This window comes from Tenrec ecaudatus, chromosome 2, assembly GCF_050624435.1.
Source record: "Tenrec ecaudatus isolate mTenEca1 chromosome 2, mTenEca1.hap1, whole genome shotgun sequence".
Classification (NCBI taxonomy): Eukaryota; Metazoa; Chordata; class Mammalia; order Afrosoricida; family Tenrecidae; genus Tenrec; species Tenrec ecaudatus.
This window is the reverse complement of record NC_134531.1, coordinates 288,364,311-288,378,590: the sequence shown is the minus strand read 5'-3', so window position 1 is coordinate 288,378,590 and position 14,280 is coordinate 288,364,311. Positions and strand designations below refer to the sequence as shown.

Here is a 14,280-nt window from a genome sequence, read left to right as displayed (position 1 = left end):
TTTGTTATCCAGTCCTGCAAGAACACAAATACCACAAGTGGGTAACAAACAAAAAATTATTCTCTCCCAGTGACTCATTTCCTCAAGGTGCTGGTTATGGCTGAGAAGTTTTCATAACTCTGGCCCCCGTATGTGTTATTATTTTCAGAGATATAATTGCAGCACAAGACATTCTGGTGGCATTGTTGGCTAGGTATTGGGTGGCTAACCTCCATGTTGATGGTTCACACCCACCAGCTGCTTCACGGGAGAAAGATGAGGTTGCATGTGCTTACAAACATGTCGTCTTGGAAATCCTATAGAGAGTAGCTATGAATCGGAATCGACTTTTTGTTTGTTTGTATATGTAGCACATATAACAAACATGTCGAAACATCCAAGCAGAAAGTATCTTCATCCAACATTTGCCATGGGTCTAAAATGGATCAGTGTCTCTCAAGACACTCAAGTTTCAGAGAGGAATAAGGCACAGTTGTCACTGTAAACACTAAACAGTATAAGAGGAGAAGAAGACAATAAAGCAAATAATCTTACTGCTCTCTGAAAAGTACATAGTGATGGGGAAACGATCACAGACGAGGGTCTACTTATCTCTGTGTGAAGGCGGGGTCAAGATGGGCTCGGAAGAGGAGGTGATGTTTGACCTGAGTTGAGTCGTAAAAAAAATGATCTCAAGTCTTCCAGAAAGACAAAGGAGTGTGGAGAAATCAGTCTCATTCTAGCACAAGCTCCAAATGGAAATCACACAGACATCTAGCTGGAAAAGGAAACTGTCTCTGGACACTTGCTTTGCAATGCTTCAAGGATGTCTGGTGCAGCCGGTGGAAACGGCATGGACTCTCAACAGAACAAACACATCTGGTTCGGAAGAAGTACAGCTAGCATGTTCCTTAGACACAAAAATGGCGAGACTTTGTCTTACATACTTTGGACATGTCATCAAGAGAGCCCAGTCCCTGGAGAAGGACATCATTTGGGGGGGGGGGGCAAGAAAGAGGAAGACCCTCCACAAGATGGGGTGGCCCACTGGCTGCAACAATGAGCTCAAATGGAACAACAACTGTCAGGATGGCATGGCTGTTGGACCCAGATTTTGCTTTTGTTCTGTCGTACACAGGATCGTTATGAATCAGAACCAGCTCGCTTGGCAGCCCGTAACAACAACAACATCTATGGGTATCACACAACCATCTGGGGGGGAAATGTGTCAGCTATTTGGGCTGCCTCTTATAGAATTCAGGTAGGAGTCTCAATAGACTTGGACAAAGAATGGCAATCTTGGTATTCCATGGCTTATATTTATTCCACTCTCGGTGTTCGGGCTGTGTTCACTGGCATGGCTTCTCCTTGGAGTCTTGACCCTAACATAGACTTCCCCTCTGTCACTGCCATCTCCACATCTATTTTGGGCCAGGAACATTTTCTCTTTGATTTAATCCCAAATTTTCCAGACAAAACTCCCCAAATCGTATTTAAAACATGGCTGCAAAGTCTTTGACATATCTCCCATGAAGAGATGAGTTTTACATCCCCTTCCCTTGAATTTGGTGGGGTTTCTGACCGGTCCAGTGGACAAGAGGATTACAGAGGTGTCATGAAGTGACATTTGAGGCTAGGTCATGAAAGGTCATATAGCTTCCATCTTGTTTGTTGAAGCACTACATGCAAGAAGGGTGACTGGCTTCAGGCCAACATGCTGTGACAAAACTCAAGCTACATGGAGAGGCTGCCACAGGCCTTCCTGTGAAGAGTCTCAGCCTAGCCCTGCCTTCAAGGCACCTGAGCCCAGGTGCCAGTCTGGTGATGAAGAAGCCTTTGCAGGACTCTCGGGCCCAGTCACTTAAGTATTTCCAGCTGAGACGTCTGATGCTAAAAAGTGCAGATAATCCATCCCTGCTGTGACCCATCGGATCCTCAATTCACAGGGTATGTGAGCCAAGCAAAATGGTGGTTGCTGTGTGCCAAGACATTTGGTAATCCTTTATTACCTAGCAACAGATACCTAGAAAAACGACCTTGCCTGCCTTGCCTTATTCCAACGCACACACACACACACACACACACACACACCATCCCACCACCCCTGCCTCCCATAGTTCGGATCATTATTGTCTGTCTCTACCCCTTCATGAGTGCAAGTTTCATGACAGAAAGTATGTTTGCCTCTTTTGTTCACTGCCAGAATCTCCTAAGGCCTGGGGCGCAGTAGCGCTGTGGGCCCTGTGGAAATATGAATGGCATGGATGGGATCGGAAGCAGAGAGGTACGCAAAGCTGTGTTGTGTGATTACTTTCTCACATGAAACGATTGATCATCTGCAAGCACATAAAACAGAATTCTCATGTAAAACAGGGCTACAACCACACAGTGGTTATGATTTCCATCGCTCCAAGGGAAAGAAACTGAGTTTTTGTTTTTTTTAATCTCGAAACCCTAGAATGAAAAAGTGCATTTCCCAGGAAAAGCACTGATAAAACACATTTACCAATAATAAACTGGGGTCCGGGTTGGTTGGAACAATAAGCTTACCATCTGGGGCACCCAAGTGAGGGCAGTACCTCCTTGTTTGAATTTTATCTGAGTCAGTGGAGTTTTGCTGGCAAAATCATAGATTCGAACAGTGCCTATCAAAAAAAAATGTTTGGAAAGAAATACTTTAAGCGCATGCTGTCTTTTCAAATGGCTCGCTGTACATTTTGAGAATCTATGGTTATAAACTCCCGAAGGATCAACTGATACGCGATGACCTTTCTTTCATCATGAACTTCCCTGCACACCTCCGGCGGGTAATTCGGGAACATGAAGAATGAGGAAGACGGGTGGTGGGTGATGGACGGTGACCCAGCTCGCCTTGCACAGGCCACACGGTGTGCCGGCGGTCAGCAGGGAAGGAAGGAGATGAAAGAACCAGAAGGACGGGCTCGAAGACAGAGGCTGCCGCTTTGATGGTGGTCTTTCTGATGGGGACGGCTCCCCTCCCCCAGCGGTGCACCTCTCTGCAGCAAGAGGCGTCCCATTGGGAAACAAGACACCTCAACTCCCCAATGCTTTTACTCCAACACATGTTTTAAGAATGCATTGGTTGGGGCTTGGAGGGCGGGAGATAGGGGGGGGTACGTTCAGAGCGCTCCCACTCACAGTCCAAGGACGTAGTGGCCATGAGGTAGGTGAGAGGAGAGATGGCCACGGCTTGGATGGGTCCGGAGTGGAAGGAGAAGAGGCATTCCGGATCCTGGGTCTAAGCATCAAAAGAGAGAGGACAGCTTAGATCTTGGGGAGAAGTTAGTTCATAGAGACTTACGGTCACATTTAAAGCAATGCGGGTAGGACCTTCTACCCCAGGTGGTGTTATGAAAGACCACAAGAAGATAGTATCTTCGTTTCCAAAAAGCGCTGGCATCTGGGATGAGAATCGGATGTTGGGAACTCTGGCTCGGCACCGGAGGGCTGCGTGATTTCGCCCGGCTCACTCCCGATCCCCGCTTCCATGTCTTCGACTCTCAAACCAGATGTCAGCAAAGCCGGGAGCAGTGCGGTGTTGGGGAGCCAACGACCTACTGGACAGCGACTGCGGCGTCGCCCCCTTTCTGGGAAGCTTTGCTCTGACATAGCACCTTTTTTAAAAAAAAGTCTAACTCACACCTTAAAGAGCGGGAGAGAATTCTAAGGAGAAACGTGTTAAGCAATTATTTTTTAACGGGAACAACCAGGCATGCAGAAAAGAATAACAAAGGTTGCTTCACTAGTGGGAAATAGGCTGGGGGTGGAGGGGGGTGAGAAATAGGTAACTTACAATATTTGAAAAACTCAGGTCAAGCTTCCATATGGCCCCACATAGATCCTAAAATAAATAAAATAAACATCTAATAATTGTTTGCCTTATCACTTCAAACTTAGCAAACTAGAAGTTTTACCAAACTAAAAAAAATAATTCCTCTCATAATTTAATTATAACAGAGCAAACAATGGCGCCAAAAGTGCATATGTAGATATGCTACAATGTGATCAAACGTTAACAAAACAACTTTGATCTATCTTAGAACATAACTACCTCCCCACCCCCCAAAAAAACCTCATTATGCTTGTAGCCTAGTATAATCAAGGTATTCCTAATTGGTTTTCTTTATTTGAAACGCACATCAATTATATGCCAAAGTTCAGGAACTCTTTACTGAAGCATCGGAAGTAACCTCGGTGGCAAAAAGGACTAGCTGTGGACATTAGTTACATGGCAATTTTGAGGTTATAGCCAGGTTATTTGAACAAGTCAAGAGCGAAGGATGCTACTCACCTGAGCCAGCCAAAAGTTATTCCCAGGATCGTCCATTTTTATCATGGAGAAGAGCTTGACATGCTTTCCCACTTGGAGTTCATTTATAGGCTCAAGCTCAATCAGTGCGGTGTCATCAATGGCATCGGCAGTATCTATCGTCTCGAAATCCCATATCTTATAAAATAATGAGAAAATAGTTTAGTCCAGCTGCAGAACATGACTCTTTTCTGAGGGGAAGAAATTGTTTCAAAGGTCACTTCTTTAGTGAGAATTAAACAGGGGACGAAAGTGGTAAATCTGGGGTTTTGTTCGGAACTGGTGGTTAACAGATTATTATAGCTCTCTTTCCATTTGTAGAAATTACTGAGCGAGGACAGCCCTGCCCCAGTATCTTAACTTGCTCAAGGCAAACTGTGTTTCAAGGTTGCTGTCAAACCTTTCAGCATATGAAGTAACCACAAAGACTAAATGGTTGTATGGTTTAGCACGGTACTATAACGAGCCCTGTTTAATGAAGACTAGAGTCAGCACCAGTTGCCAGAGTCGATTCCAAATCTTAGTGGCGCTCATAGGCTCCCAGAAAGGGGGGATGGGCCTGTTTGCTTAAAGATTCAAGAACTAGCTACTTTATAAACAGAGCAGACAGCTACAGATAATGTTTTCTTTAGATGGTGTTTCTCTTCTTTAAAGACCAAGACTCCACTATCTCAGGTGATGGGTCCCTGGGTAGCACAAATGGTTAGCATTTGACAACTAACATCAAAGGTGCCATTGGACCCCACTCAGAAGCACCACAGAAGAAAGGCCTGGCAAACTGCTTTCCTAAAGATCACAGCGAAGAACATTCTAGATAGTTCTCTGTAACACACAGGGTCACCATGAGTCAAAAGCGACTCGACAGCAATGGGTGTGCTGTGGCTTTTCCTTCCGAAAGCTCAGAGAAGGGTTGCTTGTTCCTTGGGAAAGGAGAGCGGAATGCTGTAAGAAGACGGACAAGCACAACCTCTTCTCACGGCGGCAGGAGAACCCCTTGGCGAAATATCCAAACGCACCCTGAGTAATTCTAATAACTCCAACTGCCATATTAGTCCAGACTTAAAGATTCAGACTTGGGCAAAGAAACTTCCAAGGACTGAAGTTAGTCCGTAAATTAGCACGACGGTGGACAGGGAGTTGGGATGGGCAAGAGGCAAAGATTGAAGAGATGATGGCAGACTTTCAAAATGGGAAGCAAGCTCACAAATGTGTGATGTTCATGAAGGGGTCGCCTAGAAAATATTTAACACTTTTTTCCCCACTTGGGTTTTCTCCTATTTTAGAATTTTGGTATTTTTAAGGTGGTATGTATCTTGGAAGAGTAGTGAAGATACTATATGACAAAATAAAGGCCATAAAAGATCTTATCAGAACTATGAATGAATCTAAGAAGATGAACCTATGTACAGCTCTATTCTTGAGTTCAAATAGCCAATGGGAAGACGACAGACTGTGAAAGATATGGCTTAAAGATAATACACTCAAATCCTCACTGATATAGTTAAAGTTTGTTGTGCCAACCTGGCTGATAAACACATGTGGGGTTAAAGGGTGAAGAGATAAATGGCTTGGTGAGCCTCGTCTTTCTAGTTCTCGGGTCTCTTGCTTTCTGATAGTTGGACCAGGGTGCAGCTGCCTTAGCCAGTTACCTGCTTCAGCTGGCAAAGCTGACTTCCTGCAAGACATCCCTAAGGAGAAGCCATACGGACCTACCCTGATGCAGCCCTGAGTGCTGGAGCAGCCATGTGGAGACCCCTGCCAGCACTGAGATGTTTACACATTCACTGACTCAGCTTTCCTCCTGCAGTATCGACATCATTGTGTGTGTTTTGTGAGAGGGAGGAGGATTTTGTGGATTGGTATTGGACATATGGGCTAATGTTGGTCTTGTGGGCTTGGGCAGCACTGAGTTGGGATGTTTTCTTGATGTGCACTTACCCTTTATATAAAACTCTCTCTTATACATGAGTTTATGTGGATTTGTTTCTCTAATGTTCCCAGACTAACACATTCACTTGTCAACAGGATTAGGTTCCAAAGACCACATTATTACACAAAAATCAATGTTATGCAAAAGTGGAAGATGACCATATCAGATCACAAAATGGAGGATGACTACACCCTTCCATAAATGCCATACTATATCAATACATAACTGTCAAACCACTGAAGGTCATGGCCAGCAAGTTGACACAAAACTTTAACCATCACATTCAGTGTTACTCTCATCTCATCATACCTTAGTATTCTGTTACTACCATGAGTTCCCAAAAGAGTGGGGTAGTACATCTTTTTAGTATTGTGGCACACACGAGATGTTAAAGAGATAATTAGTTGATACAGAGTAGGCATATATTAAACATAATTCAATAGGCACAAAAAAATCAATCTGGCTTCTAATAGTAGGTTTTAAAGAATGTCTCCACTGCTAATCTCTGGTGGCATGTGTGTCGCTGTGATGCTGGAAGCTGTGTCGAGGATGTTTGTCTTGCTTGGATCCACTGTCACTGCTCGTGGAACCAGCAGTCAAGATCAAAACATGTGTTGCTGCACAAAACTTCTTCAGAGGATTGAAAAGCAAGGGTGTTACTTTGAGGACCAAGACGCACCTGACCCAAGTCACGGTGTTTTTCCATTGCCTCGCCTGCATGTGAAAGTTGGACACTGAATAAAGAAGATCAGAGAAGAGTCGATGCGCTTGAAGCGTGGTGCTGGAGAAGACTGTCGTCGGGTACCATGGACTACTGCTGGAAGGACACCCCGCTCTGTCTCTGTCTCGGGAGAAGTATGGCTAGAGCACCCCTTAGAGGCAAGACTTCATCTTACAAGCTTGGGACATACCGTCCGGAGAGACCAGTCCCTGGAGAAGGACATCATGTGTGGCAAAAACGAGGAAGGCCCTCCAGGAGACAGATGATCAACCCAGTGAAGGCAAGAATAGGAACAATTGTGAGGATGGCATGGAACCGGATAGTGTTTCATTCTGCTGTACGGAAGGTCGCTGTGGTCCAAACCGACTCGGTGGAACCTAACAACAACCAATTGCAGATGGAAGATACAAGTAGGAATCCCAAATCACAACATCACAGGTTTGCCAACAGGAGCACAGTTCACACACAAGGAAGCTGCAGCGCAGGGTGGGTGGGAGAAGAGACACGTCCAAACAGCCACCAAGGAGACATGGATGCAGAAGCAACGTCCCGGTTCCGCCCAGCGCTCCTGGGGGAGCTCTCTAGTGTTCAGAGCTACCATAGTTGCCATCCAGAGTAGATCCCTGTGTCAAAATAATGAATTGTTTGACCCTTTCGACCCTGGAACAAGACTAGTTCATACTAGACTAGCTCATACTTTGGAGGCTCGTGTGTGCCCAATGGCTACATTCTGCTAACGTAGACTCTGCTGAAGGGATTCGTTCAACAATACGCTCAAGACAACAAGCTAGCCCCTCAGAAGTTACAGGAAGTTCATTTCGACGAGATTTACGTATGTGCCGTAAGCGAAGCATCCTTTAAGAGAGGTGAACCCAGAGAAGAAACGGCCACTGCTCCCCACTATGATTGTTGTGAGAAAACAGAAATTAAATTAAAAACACATGGGCCTGCAAGTCTTTCCCGTGGGTGCTGCTGCCCCGAATGTCAGAAAGCTTACCCTAATATATCCATCTGACCCGATGGTGATCACTTCGCCCTCATCCAGCACGATGTGGTTAATGGAGCCGCTGTGGCAAGACTTCCGTGCTAGGCGGCAGAGCTCCACTTTGATGAGGCCGGCTTCCCACAGCAGCATGTTGCCCCACTCCGACCCCGAGAGCACCTGCCAGGTGTCGGGAAAGGAAACAGGAGGTCTGTAATCAGAAAAGCCGCCTCGCTGGGCCTCAAGCGGCACGCATGAAAGGCCCTTCGAAAAGATCTCTTTTTCTGGATTAATAAAGTAAAAGAATTAAACATGGAAGATCAAGGAAATAGAGATGTCAACTCATTACCACAGACCCTGCCACCGATCGCTTCGTAATGCATTGCCTGCTTGCACGTTGCTTAGTTTCGTGTCGCTGTGATTCAGTTGTACGTGGATGGCAATTTTTCAGCTCTCTCTACATTAGATTGCTTTGTACACCTCTCACAGACACAATTTGGGAGTGGAATTACTGGATCAAACGCGCTTAGAATTCTTGATAGAAAAGAGAGTGATCTCTAAGTGTGGTTAACTTTATAAGATGTTCGATAACGTGTGAGGCCATCAGTAAACTGGGAGAATTATCAGCGTGGTGGCTCCCAACTACAAAGATACTCATCAGGAATTACCTAACATGAATTCAACCCATCGACTCTAGAATCTCTGCAAATCCCGACTTCCAAACACTCGCTCTTTGGATGTCCGTGGCTGTTACATAATAAAGAATATTTCCTCAGTGTCAAGCACTGCTTGAGCCCTTTACACACCTTAAATGACTGAATCCTAAACGCCACGGGAACCAGGGACAGTGGGCAGAGATACCATATATGGTTGTGCCGGCTGGACACAGTATTTGCCCAGAAGGAAGACCTTATTTCTCATTCACCCAAAGCAACGATCTAGAGAGAAGGCAGCCCTATTATCATCATCTTTGGTGTATACATAAGACACTGTAAGGCTGAGCGGTTAAGTGACTTGTCCAAAATCAAGCAATGGGGCCAGGATTCGAATCCAGGCCCTGTGGCTCCAGAGCCCCCATCCTGACCCAGTGCCGTAGCACAGTGCCTCAGGAGGCTGGTGCTAGGTAACAACATCAGAGAAGGTCCTTCTCTTGAGGACTCCTGGGAACCTGGAATACAGAAGTGTCCACTGGGAACCATCAAGAGGAATTTCTAGATGTGAATGAATTTGACCAGGCACTCCCCCTTGGACACGGAGCTTCTGTGCAGACCAGTTACACAGACTGCGCTTTGGCCAACTGCCTGCTCTAAGCTTCTGCAACCTCCAATTCTTCTCAACTGGGGCAGCCAATGACTTCACCCAGAAACTTCGTCTCCTCTTAACTCGAAGGGCCTGTCTGGAGAAGCGTGTTTTGTATTGCGTTTCGGTGCATTTGTGCTAGTCTGTAGGTAGTCTTGTGTCATCTGTCCAGTGACAGCCATCTCCAAGGGTCAGCAGAGTCTTGAGGGCTTTCCTTTCTGCAGGGTCATCCACGTCTTGCTTCCCTTTTCCAACTGTCTTGAGAGAAACCAGGGCTTTCACTCTCTTCTGAGATGATGCCAACAGCCTTCCATCCCAGCTCACCTTCCTGGTGTCAGGTTTCGCTGCCTCTAATCTGCCTGGCATCTTGTAGGAAAGTTTATCAGTTACTACGTTCACTTGGAATGCTACTCTCCAAATGCACAGCAGTGACAACTGGCTAGTCTACTCCTTATCCGACAGAACCCAACTACAACCGCTCACCCTAATTCCCCGCTGTTTCCTGGCATGATTGCTTTATTCCAACTCTGCTCTCTAAATATGTACTATTGGTTCCTAACTCGGAGCATTGCCCTTGAGGCTCTCCCATTGAAAACGGCTCGTTTCTGCCCTGTAGTTACACAAACTCGCTGGACTCCTTTAAAGTTGCGTCTCATTAATCTCTGCCGCTGAAACCTTACAGAAGTCGCAATCTGAGCTGCGACCATCTGCCATCATTTTAAAGTCCGGAAATGCTCGAGCTAACATCAGCAGCTTGTGTTTCCTCCTATACCTGTGTTCTCTACTTCACCTTGTCGAAAAGTAGGCCGGCTGGTTCCCTAGAGGCAGAGTGATATTTGCATGTCGGCATTTATACTTACAAAGGAGATACCACAGACAATGCTGTAGAACACACCCGATTGGAAACTAAATACAACACTAGTTAAAAAAAAAACCTGATCCTTCTTAACTATAATTTCAGATAATTTGCCTCTACATTTTCTAAGAGGAAGAGAATAAGTGAACAATATTAAGTAATGAAAACAGATTAAAGTTATACTGCAATCTTCCTGAAGAATAATTTGACAGTAAAAACAAAAGCCACAAGACTCTACATAACCTTGGATCCAGTAAGACCTCTTGAAATATCATGGCAAAAGAAGAAAGAGGAAAGATAAGCAAATATTAGCGTGTGTGTGTGTGTGTGTGTGTGTGTGTGTGTGTGTTTGTAGCTACCATTGAAATCTTAGATAATTGAAAATGTACTTTTACTAAGTAGAACGGCAGCTGTACTCACCTTCCCATCAGGGAGCTCCATGTAGCCTTCTATATCCGTCGTGGCTGTTTTGCCAAATCGACCGAGATAGCCCTGTAGCTTAAGACCAGTGAACGTTAGAGCCATTTCCCAGAACCTGCCAACCAAGAAGAAACGGACTGACTCTACCGCAATGAAATTCTGGTCCTTTTTGTTTTACTATGTCCCCAACATATTTGTATATTTCATACTCATTTTTCTATTATGTCATTCATTCATGCATCCAATTAACATTTAATAAGTATCTAAATCTAAATCCAGAGTCCATGACCATCAAGGCAATTCCAGCACACAGCAGCCTGCTAGATCAGAGTCAACCTGCCTCACAGGTTAAGGATGCAGACTGCAACCTCTTCTCCCACAAGAGCAACAGGTGGGTTCAAACTGCAGTCCTCTCATGCAGCAGCCAAGCGCTCAACCATTGCCCTGCCAGGGGCCCTTACTTACCTGTTAGGCAATCTGAATTAAGCTGTGAATGAAATAGACACATGGCCTCCCCATCCTTACCCCCGTCTCCTCCGCAAACAAACCTGCCTTCAGGAGTCTTCTATTTGAGAACCATGCTTTTAAATAGCACTCAACAGAGTGTCTATTTAAATGTAGAGTATTTGACATCAAATACAATGTACAATTCAGGTTTTCAATCAGACTAACCAATTTCGAGTGCTCCTGTATTCAGTGTTTCTTCTCTAGTACTTTACGCCTGAAATTCATTGGTCCATGTCTCTCCAATCATAGTGCATACTGAAAGCTCCGTATGAATTTGTAAGCATCGTGTGAATGTTCTTTATTAAGACACACCTTCAGGGGGTGAAGATTACCAGAAGGCAGCAGGCTAAATATGAGCCAGCATCAACCTGATGGCTGTGAGTGAGTGAGTGAGTGAGTGAGTGAGTGAGTGAGTGAGTGAGTGAGTGAGTGAGTAAGAGTAAGTGAGAGTGAGTGAGTGAGTGAGTGAGTAAGTGAGAGTGAGTGAGTGAGAGTGAGTGAGTGAGAGTGAGTGAGTGAGAGTGAGTGAGTGAGTGAGAGTGAGTGAGTGAGAGTGAGTGAGTGAGTAAGTGAGAGTGAGTGAGTGAGAGTGAGTGAGTTAGAGTGAGTGAGTGAGTAAGTGAGAGTGAGAGTGAGTGAGTGAGAGTGAGTGAGTTTGAGTGAGTGAGTGAGTGAGTGAGTGAGTGAGTGAGTGAGTGAGTGAGTATTTTATCTATACTACTTTCAGGAATGAAATCCCATGTATTTCATTTGAAAAGCCATACTCACTACTAGTTAGTTTGAAAAATAACACATTTCGTGGTTTGTTTGTTTCTAATGTTAAGGGCAAAAAAATGTCTCCAGATCTTAGATCTTCTCAGAAAAGACCTTGCTGGGTTCCATTGCGCCCATCCTGGTCACCCAACCTACTTGATGTGGCCTGCTCCCGACGTTGTAAGCTGCTCATCATCGTCGGGATTGAACGTAACCTTAAAAACTTCCTGGGAGAAAGCTTTTGTCCGCAGGATGGGCTTCTCTTCTTTCCAGTTCCAGATGGTGAGTGTATGGTCAGGGCTGCTGCCAACAGACGCCAACAAGTTGCCACTAGCATTGAAGTCCACAGAGGCATAGCCCAAGTCACACCCATCTGGAAGGATGAACGGGACTCAGGTGAACAATGGGAATGGGTGCTTCCTTGCAAACGTGGATTAACAAAACCATAGAGCTCCACAGATATGTTGGCAGGTTGGTAGGCAGGACTGAAAGAAGGAAGCAAGGAGGGAGGGTGGGAGGGAGGAAAGGAAGGAAGAAGCAGATACAAGGAAGGAAGGAAAGATGGAAGGAGGCTACGTCAATCCTCTGGAGAACCCTGGCTGATAAATAATGTGCTAGCTTCAGAAATGTGTTAACCTTGACCATGGATTATTTTAAAGGTTCTGCTGAACTCACCTCGAAGGATTCTGTAGGGCCTCAGAGACGGATATTCGTAGATGATGATATTTGGAGAGGATCCCTTTTCGGCTACGACAAAGTAAGTTTTACTGGGGTGAACCTATATGTAAAAATAAAATCTCACTAAAATATTCAAAGAAAGCTTTCCAGGTAAATAATCGTCCTATTCTATGACCTAAATATAATGCATAGGTATTTAGCATCCATTATTTTGTCACTTTGTCTCTTGTTAGTGTCCAGTCAGCGCTGTCTCATGGCAACCCTTCGTACAACAGAAGAAAACACTGCCCGGTCCTGGACCAGCCTCACAATCGTCCTTAGAGCTGAGCCTATTGCGGCAGCCACCGTGTTCCATCGTGTGCTTGATAGTCTTCCTCATTTTCACCGACCTTCTACTTTACCAAGCATGATGGCCTCTCCCGGGGACTGGTCTCTCCTGATCGCAAGTAAAAGTACAGGAGACAGAGCCTTGCTATCGTCCTTCCTAAGGAACCTTCTGGCTGGACTCCTTCCAAGATGGCTCTGTTCTTCAGCAGTACCAGCATTCAAACACAGGGATTCTTCCTTGGGCTTCCTTATTCGAGGTCCAACTTTCGCATAGTTAGGTGACTGAAAATATTAGGGCTTGAGTCAGGTGCATCTTCGTCCCCAAAGTGACATCTTTGTCCTTCAGCACTTTAATGAGGTCTTGGGCAGCAGACCCGTCCAATGCAATATGTCACTAGATCATCGGACTACTGCTTCCAAATATCATTTTCTTTACATCAAATTGTAATGCATACCAAAGACTACAGTACCTGATCTGTATCAGGAAGTGTGTCAGATCCTCCTAGCTTCCAGGAAACAAGGTTATTTTGTCTGCATATCACACCGGCTGATAATAAGTGTTCCTCCGATCTTGATGCTAAATTCTTCTTTTTACAGCCAGCTTCTCAGGTTTACTCGGCATATTTATTGAATAAATATGGTAAAGGGATACAACCCTGGCGCACACCTTTCCTGACCTCAAACCATGCAGCTTCCTTATTTTGTTCAAATGATTGCCTCTTGGTTCGTGTATAGAATGCATGAGCACAATGCAGTGTCCTGGGAGTCCCATTCTTCCCGAGGCTGTCCACCATCCACACAGTGGAATGCCTTTGCATCATCAATAAAGCACAAGCAAATCTCTTTCTGGTATACTCTGCTTTCAGACAAGATCCATCTGACTTCGGCAAGAATGTCCCTCAAGCTACATCCTCTTCTGAATCTGGATTTCTATTTCCGGCAGCTCTCTGTCAAAGAACTGCAACCATTTAAAAAATGATCTTCATCAAAATTGTACTGTGTGATATTGACGATGCCATTTGATAATTTCTGCATTCTATTGGCTTACCTTTCTTTGGAATGGCTTTGAATAGGTAGCTCTTTCAGCCAGTTGGCCAGGTAGCAGTCTCCCAAATGTCTTGGCCTGGACAGGTGAGTGCTTCCAGTGCTTCATCAACTTGGCGAAGCATTTCTCTTGATATTTAGTCAATTCCTAGAGCCTTGATTTTTTTTTGCTGCTGCCTTTACTGCAGCTTGTACTTCTACCTTCAGTCCCATTGATTCTTGATCATAGGCTATGGTCTATTAAAATGTACCAGACACAATATAATTAAGATCTAATACAATACTTTCATCTCATGTACTTTGGGTGTGTTTTCAGGAAAGACCTATCCCTGGCGAAGGACTGCAGGCTTGGTCAGCAACAGGAAAAGAGTAAGTTCCTGAATGAGCTGTGCCCCAGTGGCTCCAATGATATACCAATAATTGTGAGGATGGGACACGCAGGGCAGTGTTTCAT

General features: G+C 45.0%; 1 protein-coding gene across 1 annotated transcript in view; it reads right to left on the bottom strand.

Annotated features, from left to right (window-relative positions):
* CFAP44 (cilia and flagella associated protein 44) overlaps positions 1-14,280 on the bottom strand; it is a 100,767-nt gene that overhangs the window by 69,242 nt on the left and 17,245 nt on the right. Inside the window, exons 5-12 of the mRNA XM_075542949.1 lie at positions 12,453-12,555; positions 11,934-12,150; positions 10,518-10,632; positions 7,958-8,122; positions 4,292-4,447; positions 3,794-3,841; positions 3,139-3,238; positions 2,530-2,624 (exon numbers count right to left, since the gene is read on the bottom strand). Coding sequence (XP_075399064.1) covers positions 2,530-2,624; positions 3,139-3,238; positions 3,794-3,841; positions 4,292-4,447; positions 7,958-8,122; positions 10,518-10,632; positions 11,934-12,150; positions 12,453-12,555 — 999 coding nt within the window. The remainder of the gene's footprint in view (positions 1-2,529; positions 2,625-3,138; positions 3,239-3,793; positions 3,842-4,291; positions 4,448-7,957; positions 8,123-10,517; positions 10,633-11,933; positions 12,151-12,452; positions 12,556-14,280) is intronic.